The sequence below is a fragment of the Macaca nemestrina genome, chromosome 5 (genome assembly GCF_043159975.1).
Source record: "Macaca nemestrina isolate mMacNem1 chromosome 5, mMacNem.hap1, whole genome shotgun sequence".
NCBI lineage: Eukaryota > Metazoa > Chordata > Mammalia > Primates > Cercopithecidae > Macaca > Macaca nemestrina.
The window spans coordinates 28,902,662-28,917,548 of NC_092129.1; the positions used below are offsets into that span (position 1 = coordinate 28,902,662).

At 36.0% G+C, this 14,887-nt stretch overlaps 1 protein-coding gene across 10 annotated transcripts in view; it reads left to right on the forward strand.

Moving 5' to 3' along the window:
- Positions 1 to 14,887, forward strand: part of LOC105465543 (sodium/potassium transporting ATPase interacting 2) — a 1,022,956-nt gene that overhangs the window by 476,525 nt on the left and 531,544 nt on the right. Inside the window, exon 1 of one of the 10 annotated variants that reach the window (XM_071095952.1) lies at positions 7,387 to 7,470. The exons of the other annotated variants lie outside the window; for them this stretch is intronic. Coding sequence (XP_070952053.1) covers positions 7,402 to 7,470 — 69 coding nt within the window. The 5' untranslated portion in view covers positions 7,387 to 7,401. Of the gene's footprint in view, positions 1 to 7,386; positions 7,471 to 14,887 lie in introns of those variants that run through there. 10 annotated transcript variants of the gene reach the window in all.

Genomic DNA, 14,887 nt, shown 5'->3' on the forward strand with positions numbered 1-14,887 from the left:
GCTACTCCATTCTCTATGCACTTACAGGGCTGTAATTACATATGAGGCTTTAGATTTTGCCAGGCCAGCAAGGCAATCAGCCCCCTTGGAACAAGTTGAAATGGAAAGCAGCAAGAGTATAATACACCTGGGTGATGTCATGTCAGCAAAATTCATGGACTTAGTGGAGCTCACCTGTAGCCAGGGTACTGGAGTCTGAGACTGACATTGTTTCCTTCAAACAGAAATGTGAAATGTCATTTTCAGTAAATCAAATAAATCCCATCAAGAAGAATTGAAAAATAAACAAAATACAAAACTCCAAGATTAAAAAGACAAAGTAGGAGGCAAAACCATTATTTCTAGACTTAGTTATGATTTTTATTCTGTCTATTTGATTGTTCACATCTGAAGCAAAATATATTTTGCATATCTTAATGTAATATTTTTTGAATTCGTCATAATCTGTTACCCATAATACTCATGATGATCCTTTATGTAAAGAAGTATTCTAAGAATGTTTATTGACAAATTATTTCCTATAAGTTTTCTCTAACATTTTTGGAGTATAATTTATCTGTTAGGTCAAACTCTATGTATACGACTGAGATATGGCTGGCTTCTCACATAATTTAACCCATATTTATCACTCTGCTGCCCAGACTGGAGTGCAGTGGCATGATCTTGGCTCACTTTAACCTCGACTTCTTGAGCTCAACTGATCCTCCCATCTGAGCCTCCCAAATAGCTGGGACTACAGGCACGCACTACCACACCCGGCTAATTTTTTGCATTTTTGGTAGAGATGGAGTTTCACCAGGTTGCCCAGGCTGGTCTTGAACTTCTGAGCTCTAGTGATCCACGCACCTCAGTCTCCCAAAGTGCTGGGATGACAGACATGAGCTACCACACCTGGACTAATTTAATTGAACTTTTTGCCATGACATTTTACTACTCTGCTAGCCTCTCCCCAAGAAACGTAGCTGATTTGAAACAGAGGTAGAAACACCTTCAAGGTATTAAGACATTCATACAGACCTACATGACTTTAACGTTGCTTAGCATAGTGAGGTAATATAAAATTGGACAAGAGAGTATAGGCTTCAGTTGTCAGGTCTATACAGATAAAGATATGGATGTGGATATAAACAGTACATGGATATAGATATGAACATGTAGATATATAGATGTACATACACAATTCTTAGATGTAATGATCATATTTTTAAAATACAATGGAAAGGGCTACTTAGTCATCCTTCTCAGGCTTTACCTTTCTCTTCTGTGATTAGCAAACATGAAGAATTAACAAATTCCAGTCTAGTGATAAAGAGATTCTATAAAGATAGAAAAGATATTTTAGCATTCTTAGAAACTTTCAACTCTGGTAAAATAAAATGTTAAATCGCAGGAAACTTTGCCAACAAACTGTCTTTATGATATATTTTGTAAGGATCAGAATGGCTGTCAGAACTCTGAAGAACAATACAGCTCTGGAACCTGATAGTTACTCCTGCTGAGATTGTCAAGCAAGGACAAAGGGATGTATAGGATCCTGATTAATTATTTATCTATGACAAGAAAACTGCTTGATTACGTTTAAAAAGTTAACACTGTTTTTGTGAAAGATATCAAAAATGCTAACTAATACCACTCTTTAGGATTCTATTTCTTCCAATGTGTGGGCTCTTGGTAAGAATGTATTTTTCAGCCAGGCACAGTGGCTCATGCCTGTAATCCCAGCACTTCAGGAGGCCAAAGTGGGCGGATCACTTGAGTTCAGGAGTTCGAGACCACCATGGCTAATAATATGGCAGAAACCATGTCTCAGAAAAAAAAAAAAAAAAGAATGTATTTTTCCTAAAACAACATCACAAATTATGGTCTACAGAATCATTTAGTGCTCTAGATTGTGGTATAATACAGTGGATATATTAAAATTTTTATACAGAATTATAAGAAATGTATTGCTTATCACAATAAAGATACAATAAACTTCTCTTTAGACATTGGGACTAGTAGTCAGTCAGTTGATCCAAAATATTTTTAAAGCAGTGATAGATACATATCTGACATGTTACTTTAATTCAAACTATAAAATACTCTTGACATAGAATTAAGGACTCATTTGTGTATATATGGGATAACTGGTTGGAGCTTTACCATTTTTGGCATGAAAAATATCCTTAATTTATTGTCTATGAATTTTTACATGTTCATTTCTTCACAGTGGAATAAGAACTTTAAAAAGACTTGTAAAATAATTTGGGAAGAGAACCCTTTTATATCTTAATTATTGTTTTTCCACCCATCCTTTAGAAACTCATTTTATGCCTTTATATAGTCTTTTAAATATGTTTAAACTTCATTTTTATTTTTTAAAACCCTATTTTTCCATTCATAAGTCTTTGTATATGTAATAATTAAATCATATAAGAACAAATAAAACTGATATAACTAGGCTTGCATTTGTGTTTACAACAAGCATTGTGTAAACATACAATTCTAGCGATAAGAGCCAACATATGCAAGCACAACTTACTGTAGGTGTGCATGAAATTCAACTGATAGAGCAGAAGTATGTGTAAGTACTCTGGGAAGCCCATTATCTGTAAGAACATCTACTACATGATATTTAACTCAATACATCAGTATAATATTCATATTTGTAAGTCGTTCTATGCTTTAGACAGTTCCTAAGCAAATTGGAACCACTTCAAGAAATTTAGCGTTCTATTTTTTTTCTCCCAATAGTAGTATCAGTTGCTTCAGAGGCAATGTCTTAACTTTTTCCCATTTCCAATAGAATGAAACAGTATGTCGTTAGGAGATAGAAGACTGGCAGCACTGCAGCAATGTAATATCATGCTGAGCACTAAGTGAAGTAGGAAAAAAAAAACTCTATTACTTACACATTTTTATTAGCTAGTGTTTTGTGTTGTTTTATCATACTTATCAATGAACGCACAGAAAATAAATGATATGAGTTCACGGAACTAGAAAAATCATACTTGAAAGCAAAATATAATGGAATATAAACATATACACACATTTGTATATATTATAACATATATTTTATATATATACACACTTATTCTACATATGCAATATTGTTTGTGCATATAAATTTTAACACCACCTCTGACCGAAGTGATATCATAATGGTTCAAACTTTGGGCTCTAGACAAATCATCTTTACCAAATAGCAGCCATGTAAACTTGGTCAAGTGAATCTTTCTCTCTGCCTCAGTTTTCTCATCTTTAAAATGGAGATAATATTTCCTAAGTTATACTATTGCCTACCTCATTAAATAAGCTCATATGTATAAAACGCTTAGAGTAATGCTATTAATATTAATAGTAGTATATAAAATATGCGCACACATAGATAGAGGAAGCATGTATAAAATTTAGCAGTGCTTGAAATGCTTTGAATCTTCATGTTTAAGGTACCTTGACAGAACTTACCTTTTTGTGCCTGTACCAGTTACCTATGCTGCATTAATAGTCTGTGGTAGAACTCCTAAAGCTGATAGAAAATATCATGTCTTATTATATTCACCCATGGAAAGCCACAGACACCTCTATCAACAGGAAAACAAATATTATGACTACCTCTTTTCACAGCAGCCTCTCCGTATCTGTGTTGAATTGAATACTAGGGTTACTTCAAAGGGCACAGGAGACATGGTATTTACCATGCCAGAAATAGCGTACTTCATGACAAATTCTAAAAACGTCCTTGCAGCCATCTGAAATGATATTCTCTTGTAGTTCTAGTGGCAGTTTCTTTTTCTTTTCTTTCTTTCTTTCTTTCTTTCTTTTTTTTTTTTTTTTTTTTTTTTTGAGACATAGTTTCACTCTTGTCACCTAGGCTGTAGTGTAATGGTGCAAACTTGGCTCACTGAAACCTCCATCTCCCAAGTTCAAGCGATTCTCCTGCCTCAGCCTCCTGAGTAGCTTGGATTACAGGCCCCTGCCACCACACTTGGCTAATTTTTATATTTTTAGTAGAGACGTTCGCCAGGCTGGTCTCGAGCTCCTGATCTCAGGTGATCGAACTGCCTCGGCCTCCTAAAGTACTGGAATTATAGGCGTGAGCCATCACACCGGGCCTCTAGTTGCAGTTTCTGAGATACTCACTCCCACAGTGACTGCCAGTACATGGTAGTGATCTCAATAACAGTTCTGCTTTCATTTCATCTCTTGATTGGCCTTTAGCAGTCAGAGTAAGTGAGGCTGTCATTTCATCTCCCATCCGTATGAAATTGAATTTTACGAAAGAGACGTCACCTAGAGTTTGAAAGGTTTGACTGACAGTCTCCACATAGCTGCCTTCCTCTAGCCAAAGAGATGCTGTCCTGAAACCTCTGCTTATGCTTTCACTTGAGGAAGGAAAGAGCAGATGGGAGGGAAGGGAGACAGAGGAGACACCGGCATGAAGGTCACTGTGACATCTCCTTCTCCTGATGACAACAGCCCACACGCTTCCACCTGCAATCCTATTAAATATAGTACTTGCTTGACAGGAAACAGCTGATGATGGTAATGACATTGTTAACTCACCGCCTCAAATGGGTGAAGGGCAGCTAAAAAGGGGAGGGCAGGACTATTGGAGGGCCATTTTACCTTATTTTGAATTCATAAAATAAAAATGTAAATGAAACACAAAAATATTTGTCAAGACCCAAACAGAAAGCTGTCTATACATTGTTTCTCTGATAATGATGTATGAGGCATATTTTTGGACTCTTTATCAGCTTTTCAGAAAAAAAAAAAAAAAATCTGTATTTTTACCTAGTTGACAAATTTCAAATTCTCCAGATGGCAGCTTTAATATGTTTAATATGATTGTGCTGTTAAAAAATAGCAATCGAGTTTTTTCTAGAGAAAGTCATTTGCTATGAGAAAGCAATACCATATGATACATGAAAATAAGAACATTGTAAGCTATTTTTATTTGGCTTTTACTGAGCTCTCAATGAATACAAAATCAGTACTGAACAAATGGATGCTGCTGATGATAAACCTAGCAACTTATTCTACCCAACTTCTAAAGTTTCTGTTAATATATAGGAAACCCATCCCTCATCTGCTTTTCCATGTATTGATAAAGTTAGCCACATATTGATGTTTGTGTTTAGGTATACTTGCTAAATAAACAGTAAGAAATATGGGAATAGATTGGAACATGTAGATCCATGGAAAGACTATCATTTGAACAACTACACGTGGGCCTTCTTGGGTGTTTTGAAAATTTCTGCCCTAAAATCCATTTGGCTTTGTGTCCTCACCCAAATCTCATCTCAAATTGTAATCCTCGTGTGTTGAGGGAGGGACCTGTTGGGATGTCAGAGATGATTGGATCCTGGGAGTGGTTTCCCCCATGTTGTTCTCATGATAGTGAGTGAATTCTCACAGATCTGACGGATTTATAAGTGGCGGTTTTTTCTTTCTCTCTCTCTCCTGCCCCCATGTAAAAGATACCTTGCTTCTCCTTCCCCTTCTGCCATGATTGTAAGTTTCCTGGGGCCTCGCCAGCCATATGGAACTGTGAGTCAATTAAACCTCATTTCTTTACAAATTACCCAGTCTTAAGTGGTATCTTTGTAGCAGTGTGAAAATAGGCTAATCAAGTGAATTGGTACCAGCAGAATAGGAAGCTGCTATAAAGATAACCTGAAAATGTGGAATTGGGTAACAGACAGAGGTTGGAACAATTTGGAGTTCTTGTAAGAAGACAGGAAGATGTGGAGAAATTTGAAACTTTCTAGAGACTTGTTGAATGGTTTTGACCAAAATGCTGATCATGATATGGACAATGAAGTCCAGGCTGAGGCGCTCTCAGATGGAGATGAGGAACTTATTGGTCACTCATGCTATATTTTAGCAAAGAGATTGGCAGCATTTTTCTCCTGCCCTAGAGATCTATGGAACTTTGAACTTGAGAGAGATGTTTAGGGTATCTGGCAGATGAAATTACTAGCAGTGAAGCATTCACGATGTGACTTGGGTGCTGTTCAAGCATTCAGTTATATGCACTCACAAAGAGACAGGGTGGAATTGGAACTTACATTTAAAAGGGAAGCAGAGCATAAAAATTCAGAAAATCTGCAGCCTGATAATGCAGTAGAAAAGAAAAACCCATTTTCTGGGGAAAAATTCAGAAATTTGCATAAGTAACAAGGAGCCAAATGTTAATTGCTAAGACAATGGGGAAAATATCTCCAGGCCATGTCAGAGATCTTCATGCAGCCCCTCCCATCACAGGCCCAGAGGCCTAGGAGGAAAAACTGTATTCATGGGCTGGTCCCAGGGCTCCGCTGCTCTGTGCAGCCTCAGGACTTGGTGTCCTGTGTCCCAGCTGTTCCAGCTCCAGCCACTGCTAAAAGGGACCAAGGTGCAGATTGGGCCTTTGTTTCACAGTGTTCAAATCCTAAGCTTTGGTGGCTTCCACATGGGGTTGAGCATGTGGGTACTCAGAAGATAAGAGTTGAGCTTTGAGAAACTGTGCCTCGATTTCAGAGAATGTATAGAAATGCCTGGATATCCATGCAGAAATGTGCTGCAGAGATGGAGCCATCATGGAGAACTTCTGCTAGGGCAGTGCAGAAGGGAAATGTGAAGTTTGAGTCCCAACACTGAGTCCCCACTGGTCCATTGCCTGGTGCAGCCGTGAGAAGAGGGCTACTGTTCTCCAGACCCCACGTGGTGGATCCATAAATATCTTGCACCATACACCTGGAAAAGCTGCAGGCACTCAATGCCAGCTTGTGAAAGCAGCTGTGGTGGCTGTATCCTGCAGAGCACGGGGGTAGAGCCTCCCAAGGCCTTGGGAGCCCACCTCTTGCATCAGTGTGCCCTGGATGTGAGGCATGGAGTCAAAAAATGTCATTTCATAACTTTAAGATTTAATTACAGCCCTGCTGGGTTTTGAACTTTCATAGGGCCTGTGGCTACTTTGTTTTGGCACATTTCTTGTATTTGGAATAGAAACATTTACGCAATGCCTGTTCCCCCATTGTATCTTGGAAGTAACTAACTTGTTTTTGATTTTACAGGCTCATAAGTGGAAGGAAATTGCCTTGTCTCAGATGAGACTTTGGACTTGGACTTTTGGGTTAATGCTGGAATGAGTTAAGACTTCGGGGGACTGTTGGGAAGTCATGATCTGTTTTGAAATGTGAAAGGGACATGAGATTTGGAAGAGGCAGAATGATATGTTGACTTTGTGTCCCCACCCAGATCTCATCTCGAATTGTAATCTCTGTGTGTGGAGGGAGGGACTTGGTGGGGGTGGTTGGATCCTGGGGGCAGTTTCCCCCATGCTGTTCTCATGATAGTTAGTGAGTTCTCACAAGACCTGATGGTTTTATAAGTGGTAGTTTTTCCTGATGTCTCTCTCCTGCTGTCATTTAAGGCATGCTTTGCTTCTCCTTCACTTTCTACCATGATTGTAAGTTTCCTGAGGCCTCCCAGCCATGCAGAATTGTGAGTTAATTAAACCTTCATTCTTTATAAATTACCCAGTCTCAGGTAGTATCTTTATAGCAGTGTGAAAATGGACTAATACACTATTTCAGATATTAGCATATATCATAGTATAAAACTAATTCTGTCAGATGACATGAACATGTCTGATTCATCTCATCATTGATTTGGGTTTCCACACCGCATTAGTAACTAAGACGGTGTATCACATTGCTCAATACCTGTAATACTCTATAATTGCTTGTAGAACGTGTGATTTAAAAGCCCATGGCCATTTGTCTTCCAAACATTAAGTGTTTTTTTCTGTGTTATGAATAAGTAACCAATTTGTGTATTAGGTTGACCTTGTATCAGTTGAGACTCTTTTGTGAAGATATTGGAAATTCAAGGTTAAATGGATGCATTATATTTTCCAACTGTTACCTGTCATGTACTTTGAGTGAGTCATGAAAACTACCTAGAACAGCTGTCATTTTGATATGTTCTGGTTCTTCTGAGAAGTTAGATTTCCACTGAGCAAAATTACAGGCTCTGTGGAGAAATCAAAACAGTGATCCATCTACCAGGAAGACTTACACTGTGATCTTTTCAGCTCATTTAACTTGAGTATAGGGAGACTTTAAACTTAATAAATGAGAATCGGGCTACAAAGGTATAAAATTATTTTATAGTACAACTCCAGATAAATGTCATTTTTGTGCCCCTGCAGTATTATTATTCTGTTAACTGCATTGATAGTAGAAACTTTCAGTTCATGTTTTTATCAGAAATGTTCTGTTCTAACTATGAACTAGTCTGTACTGTGAATTGCATAATTTGTAGTAATAGAGTAACAGTAATAATCATGCTTATTTTATAAGGTCATCATAGTGATTACAGGAATTTACAAATTGTGGAGTTATGTATAAAAATAGTTATTAGTGTGTCTTTTTGAACTTTTACTTCATCCCAAGAACAAATAACCTCTTATGTTTACTGGCTTATTGAATTAGCAAAGTATTTGGTAGTAAAGCGGAAGCCCTAAAAATTGTGAAAACAATACCATAAGGTTCTCCTGTGTTTAGTTGCTAATGATATGTGGTTGAAATCACGGCCATGGAAGTTAAAATAACAGCTCTGCATTTATGATCTTGGACATGTTATGTATTCTCTCTCATCATCGATGTGATTCCCTCATGTGTGCAATAAAGATAATGGTAGATAATTCTTGTAAATGCATGATTTAAAAGTAAGCATTAACTTAAAAACATATTAAACTATTTATTGTAATGTACGGAATATAATAACTACCCAATATATTTTAATAATTATTATCACAGAATGTAGACACATTATTCAAAAAAAGGTGAGAGATTTGCGTTATGATAAAAAAAATTAAGCTAAAAATCTAAACACTAAAAAAACCAAAACACTAAAAAACCCTATTCCTGAAAATCAAGTAACACTTTGTGATTAGGCATATACACACACTCACATACACATTTATAAAATTTGACATGTGGACACACAGAACAAGGGTCAGGAATTCACGTGACTTGTTAAGCTCAATTAAACAGAAACCAAACAATATTTTTGTGCTCTAGGGTTAACTTTTTGTTACTTTTGAGAAGAATTTTCTGGTTTTTTTAACCTCATATAATATGCTAGTCATCAACTTGTCTTTTGATAGCATGAGTATTAACTATGAAATGGTTATAAATTGCTATGCAGAATGAACAGCTGTGAGAAATAATAAATGATTCTGTTATCACAACTAGAGTATTAGATGGCATATTTAGAATTATACATAAATGGGATTATTATACAAAATAGTAGGAAAGTCTTAAAATTAACTATTTGACTTCCATGGGGGTCTTTACATAAACTTTTTGATTTAACCTCAGAAAAATGTGACTCTGTGTTTCAAAAAGGTATATTAAGAAATGCCATGTATGATATTTCAGTAATACAAATTATGAGAAAATGAACTTCTTGTCTCCATTTGGTTTCTTTGAACTTATGCCAAATCTTCTCCAGTATTTTCTTGAAAAGCTTTATTGTGATTAACTATGTGGAGACAGTTCTTAAACATTGATTTTGTCACATGTGAAAAGTGGAAAGAGAGAAGGTGGAAACAGAGGAATGATAATGTTTGAAGCCTATTCTTTTACCATAGTACTACAACAGATTTAATATATGGGGTGTTAAATCAGGCAGGAAAACATTATCAAGACCCTCTCCAAACACTTGAGGTTATTCAGGAATATTTGTCATGGTATTATTTGCATTTGTGGCCAATAGAATAAGAAACATTTGAACATCTCTAACTGAAATAGTCTGGCAGAATACAAATACAGAATGATAATGCACTAAAACATGATTTCAAATTCATATTGAAATATAAATTAATAATAGAATCAATTTTAAGATGCAATCCAGGCATCTTAATAACTATTCTATGTACATCATCACTTTAATCTTCATGAAAATCTTAGGACTTATGTATGACATCATCCCCATATTGTAGATGAAGAAACTGAGATTCATAGAGATTAGTGGTCTGCTGTGGTCATTTAGTGGTTAGAATTCAAACATGATTTTCTAATTCTAAAACTTGAAGTCTGAACCACCATGATATGCTGACTTCTAGTGTCATTAGAGCAATTATGGCCAAGTCTCTTTTTGGTGCTGTTTTGCTGTGGTGGCGGTGATGACTTATTTCCTTAATTTTTTTTTTTTGTTTGTTCTTTGTTTTTCTTTTTTTTTAAAGCAAAACAATTATGTGGAAAAAGGCAGACAATTCTTGGTTCTAATGAATTGGGATAATTTATTATTTTTAGTAATACCTTACAATTTTATTTTCTTCCCCTTGGTGAACACACACACACACACACACCCCATCCTAATAAGTTTGTATCCATATATACACATGCATTTGAGAAACTTCAGTTATTCAAATGTAGCTAAAACTCTTTAAGTAAAGCTCTGTGGTTTGTCTTTTATCTTTGCCCCTATTTTACATGTATAATCATTGCAGACTCAACTTCAAGTTTATCCTCTTCATTTTATATGTGAATCCGATCTCTTGGTAAGATAAAACCAAATTATACCTAGTATATCTCCTGCACATAATGTTTAAAAGCCAGCACATATATTCTCTTTGATCTTGTCCACTATGAACAACACAGAGAATCTTAAGGGGAGAACATTATCAATCATATTTGTAGAGTTTTGCTTTGTGATATTGTGATATTTTCGGCAATATTGTAAAGAGCACAGCAGCTCGACAATATTATAAAGACCTAGAATATCTCTAAAGTCTTTACAACTTTCTTGGTCATTGGCTTAAAACTAGAGAAACCAATATGGGCATCCTTTCTGACTCTGGAGCAGACAGTTCCAGAGCGTGCTCAAGACTATAGTTTACTTAGGACTACAGAGGAATTAAGCAATGGGAATGGAGATGAGCTCTAGTGTGGCAAGATCCAGCAAAGGGCAGAATAAACCTAGACACAAGGTTGATGCAAAATTAGCAGCTTTTCCAAAGGGAGCAGACAACAAGGAAACAGAAATACTGTACCGGGGAATTGGGCACAGGGGAAACCTGAATCCAAGGCAAAATCACAAGGCAAAGTTTTCCTGCTGAAGGAGCAAAATTTTATATGAATCAAGGATGTATTACTCAAACTTTCTACATCTCATTTAATGTTGTTTTAAGATCTCTGTGAGGCAGGAAACAAAGAGTGGATGCTACTGGAAACTAGCAATTAGCCATACTTGACTGGAATGTAAAAACAAACAAATAAATGTTAGCAGCAACTTTTATTGACAAAAGTATGACCAACATATGATCATTCTGTAGATTAGGCTGAAAGTTTATCTAAACTTTAATGGTACCTACAGATGAAATAAGACTTTGGACTCAACCTAGAAACTGTTATGCCCCTTTCAATTTCCATCTGGGATTGTCCCTAGTAGTATGTGTGTGTGTGTCGTGTGTGTGTGTGTGTGTGTGTGTGTGTGTGTCTGTGTATGATGCTATAACAGGCTAATTTTAATTGTTAGGTAAGTTATATTCTCCTGCAAACAACCGAAATGAAAATCATTTCTTTGTTGATTCCTGGAATTGTATTAACTTTTGACAAGTTTGTAACTTCCCTGAAGTACACTTCGTCAATGCAAATAGACCTTGGAGGGGAGCACTCTGGTTGGCCTAACACTGAAATCTGAGTCTGTCTTCTCTCTTTCTTCAAAAACTTGAGAGTTGAGACAATCTGAAAGCGCAGATTCTTGAAGGGACCTGGAGACACTTATGGGGAAGGAGGTACAGAGAGGAGAACAGGGGTACCCACAGATCAGTTTAATTTCCATGTATAATTTAGCACTAGAAACATAATTTGGTTGTTTACAGCCTTTAATAACACATCTTTAAAAAAAAAAAACTCTGTTTCATCATCATAGTTTCAAAAGCCCATGTTTTCTCTCAAAATCTACATATAAGTTTTATTTTATATTTTTGTTTCAATATCAGGTTAAGTTTTAAGGACATAAAAATAATATTACAGTAATATTTGGAAGAAAAATTGATTAAGAAATACTAGTTATGAAGAAAATGCAATTTATCAAGGAGATCAGTTACAGGTCTTACTATCTGAGGAGAACTACCTGGAAAAATATCATTTTGGCTTTTAAAAAATATGTTCGAGTACATGTAATTTTCTTGTTATTAAAGTTGAATAGCAATAGATGCCTAACCAGTACAAAGGCTTCCCTTTTGCCTTGCAAACATTTGAAGCAAACCTGTTTCAGACCAAATCCTCTCATATGAAGAGGTAAAGCTTAGTTTAACAAAGTATTAACGTAATTTGACCCAGTTTTCTCATGTATAAATTGAGGAGTATGGAGTGAAAAGTCAATAAATTTATTTATCTTGAAGACATTTTACAGATGCTTCTGATGAACATTTATTGTCATGGAAAGTAAGCTAATTTGTCCTTAATAGCATTTACCACAGAGGTTTTGACAACTTTTTGAGCTTAAGCATACTCTACTATATTAACAATTACTATTAAAATTAACATCTGCTATGGTGCAACGAAAAGGGTAATCTTCATGTTTTCCAGCTCATATAACAGCTTATATACATATATACACACACACACACACACATATACACACACAAACACACATATACATAGCTCATATATATATATATATATATGCTATTATGTGAGCTGGAAAACATAAATATATATATGGCACAAAGAAGAATTAATAACAACTGTTATATAATATTTGGGATTTAGCAACCAGAATTGATCCAACATTTCTATCTTGGGGAATTTGTCCTATGGATATATTAACACACATACAGGAGATTCTGTAATGCACTTATGGATGTTATAGCCAAAAACTGGAAATGAATTGAAGATTTTTTAAAATGCAATGCCTTAATGATATAATGAGGTAGATCTATTAATGCAGGATGTGCTAATGTGGAAAAATCTCATGATACATCACTAAGTGAGAAACACAAGGTGAAAACACACAACTACATTGCAATCCATTTATGTAAATTAAAATAATTTGAAAAAAATTTACACAGACATAACAGATATATGCCTATATGCTGCATCTACATACAGTATTTTACTGAACAGCTATGCAGTTAGCAGTAGTTGCCAAAATTCACACAGATTGCCTTTGGGGAAAGTTAATGTGACTGGATGGTTTTCTCTACGTTTATTACGAGTTTTGGCTGGGTGTGGTGGCTTATGCCTATAATCCCAGCACTTTGGGAGGCCGAGGCAGGCGGATCACAAGGTCAGGAGATCGAGACAATCCTGGCTAACACAGTGAAACCCTGTCTCTACTAAAAATACAAAACATTAGCCAGGTGTGATGGTGGGTGCCTGTAGTCCCAGCTACTCGGGAGGCTGAGGCAGGAGAATGGCGTGAGCCCAGGAGGCGGAGCTTGCAGTGAGCCGAGATTGCGCCACTGCACTCCATCCTGGCGACAGAGTGAGATTCCGTCTCAAAACAACACCAAAAAAAAAAGAGTTTTAAATAAAATTTGTGTCTTACTTATGGTTTGAGGCCAGTGTAAACTTTATGACAGTTTCAGAAAAAGAGAGAAAAAGAAATTGAACTGTAGGTCAGTTTATAGATACAAAAACCCCAAATAAAATTTTATTTTGCTTAAATTTTGTAAGTAAAATTTAATGCAAACTGAAAATGTGCTAAAAATAATATTGCCGTCCCAAGTGGGGATTTTGCCAGGTATAAAAGGATAATGACAAAAGGATATTGATTGAATACGCAATCTAATCCATCACATTCATTGTGTAAAAGAAAAAAAAAATGTAATTATCTCAATAGATGCAGAAATAGTAACTGATAAAGATTAGTCACTATTGATGTTACAAATGAAAACTTCATAAAGATAGTAATGGAAGAGAAGAGAATTCTTTGTGGTAGCAAAGAATTGAAAGCAACCAAATTATGCATTAATAATGATGTGATCTGTGCAAGCCAAACAAAAGGAACCAACATTTCTATACAGAAAAATAGACAAGTGTGAAAGGGCATAAACAGCAGTATATATTTTGCTAGGTCAAATACATACATTTATATGTCAGATGATTACAAGGACCAAAAGTAAATACATTAAAGAGGGCCCCATGGGCAAAATTGGATTAACACTGAGATGGGTTCAAAGAAGGAAAAACTAACCTAAACTAAACTTTAGGAGCTTTGCCTTAACCAATGATGATATAATGTCATGAACTGACAAGTATGATCAGAGAGATTCTATGAAGTAGCATATATTATATAACCAGCATGGTCTCTACAATATAACCAACGAAAACAAAATCTATGTGTTTTGGGACTAAGTGTCTAGGAAATAGAAAAGGTAGGAGCATAGCAAAGAGGCCAGGCACAGAAGCCTAAATTCCTGTTCTACTACTTATTTCTTCTGTAACTTCAAGATAATCACTGAGCACACCACAGCTTAGATTCCTTAATCTGCAAAATGGGACAATCCTATTTACCTCCCTTGGTTTTGTGTAGAATCAATGTGATAATACATGCCTGGAGAAAAGCATGAAGCCCCAGCATACAGTAGGTGTTCTAACAAATATGTGTTCTCTCCATCCCTGCACCCCCAGGCCCACTATACAGACCCCTCACAGTTAATAGTCTTCCTGTTGGAAGGAATTCATAGGAAAGACTGCAGCTACTCCTACACATATTAAAACCCTTACACTCACTGAACTTTTCAGAAAATCTTGCATTTTTCGGGCCTATCTCTAAATTACAGAACTTATGATAATGCTACTTATGATCCCTAATAGGACTAATCAAAAAGGGGAAATAGGCAGAAATATTGTATGCAAAGAATTACAGATTAGCTTGTTCAGTCTGCATAAACTTTTGG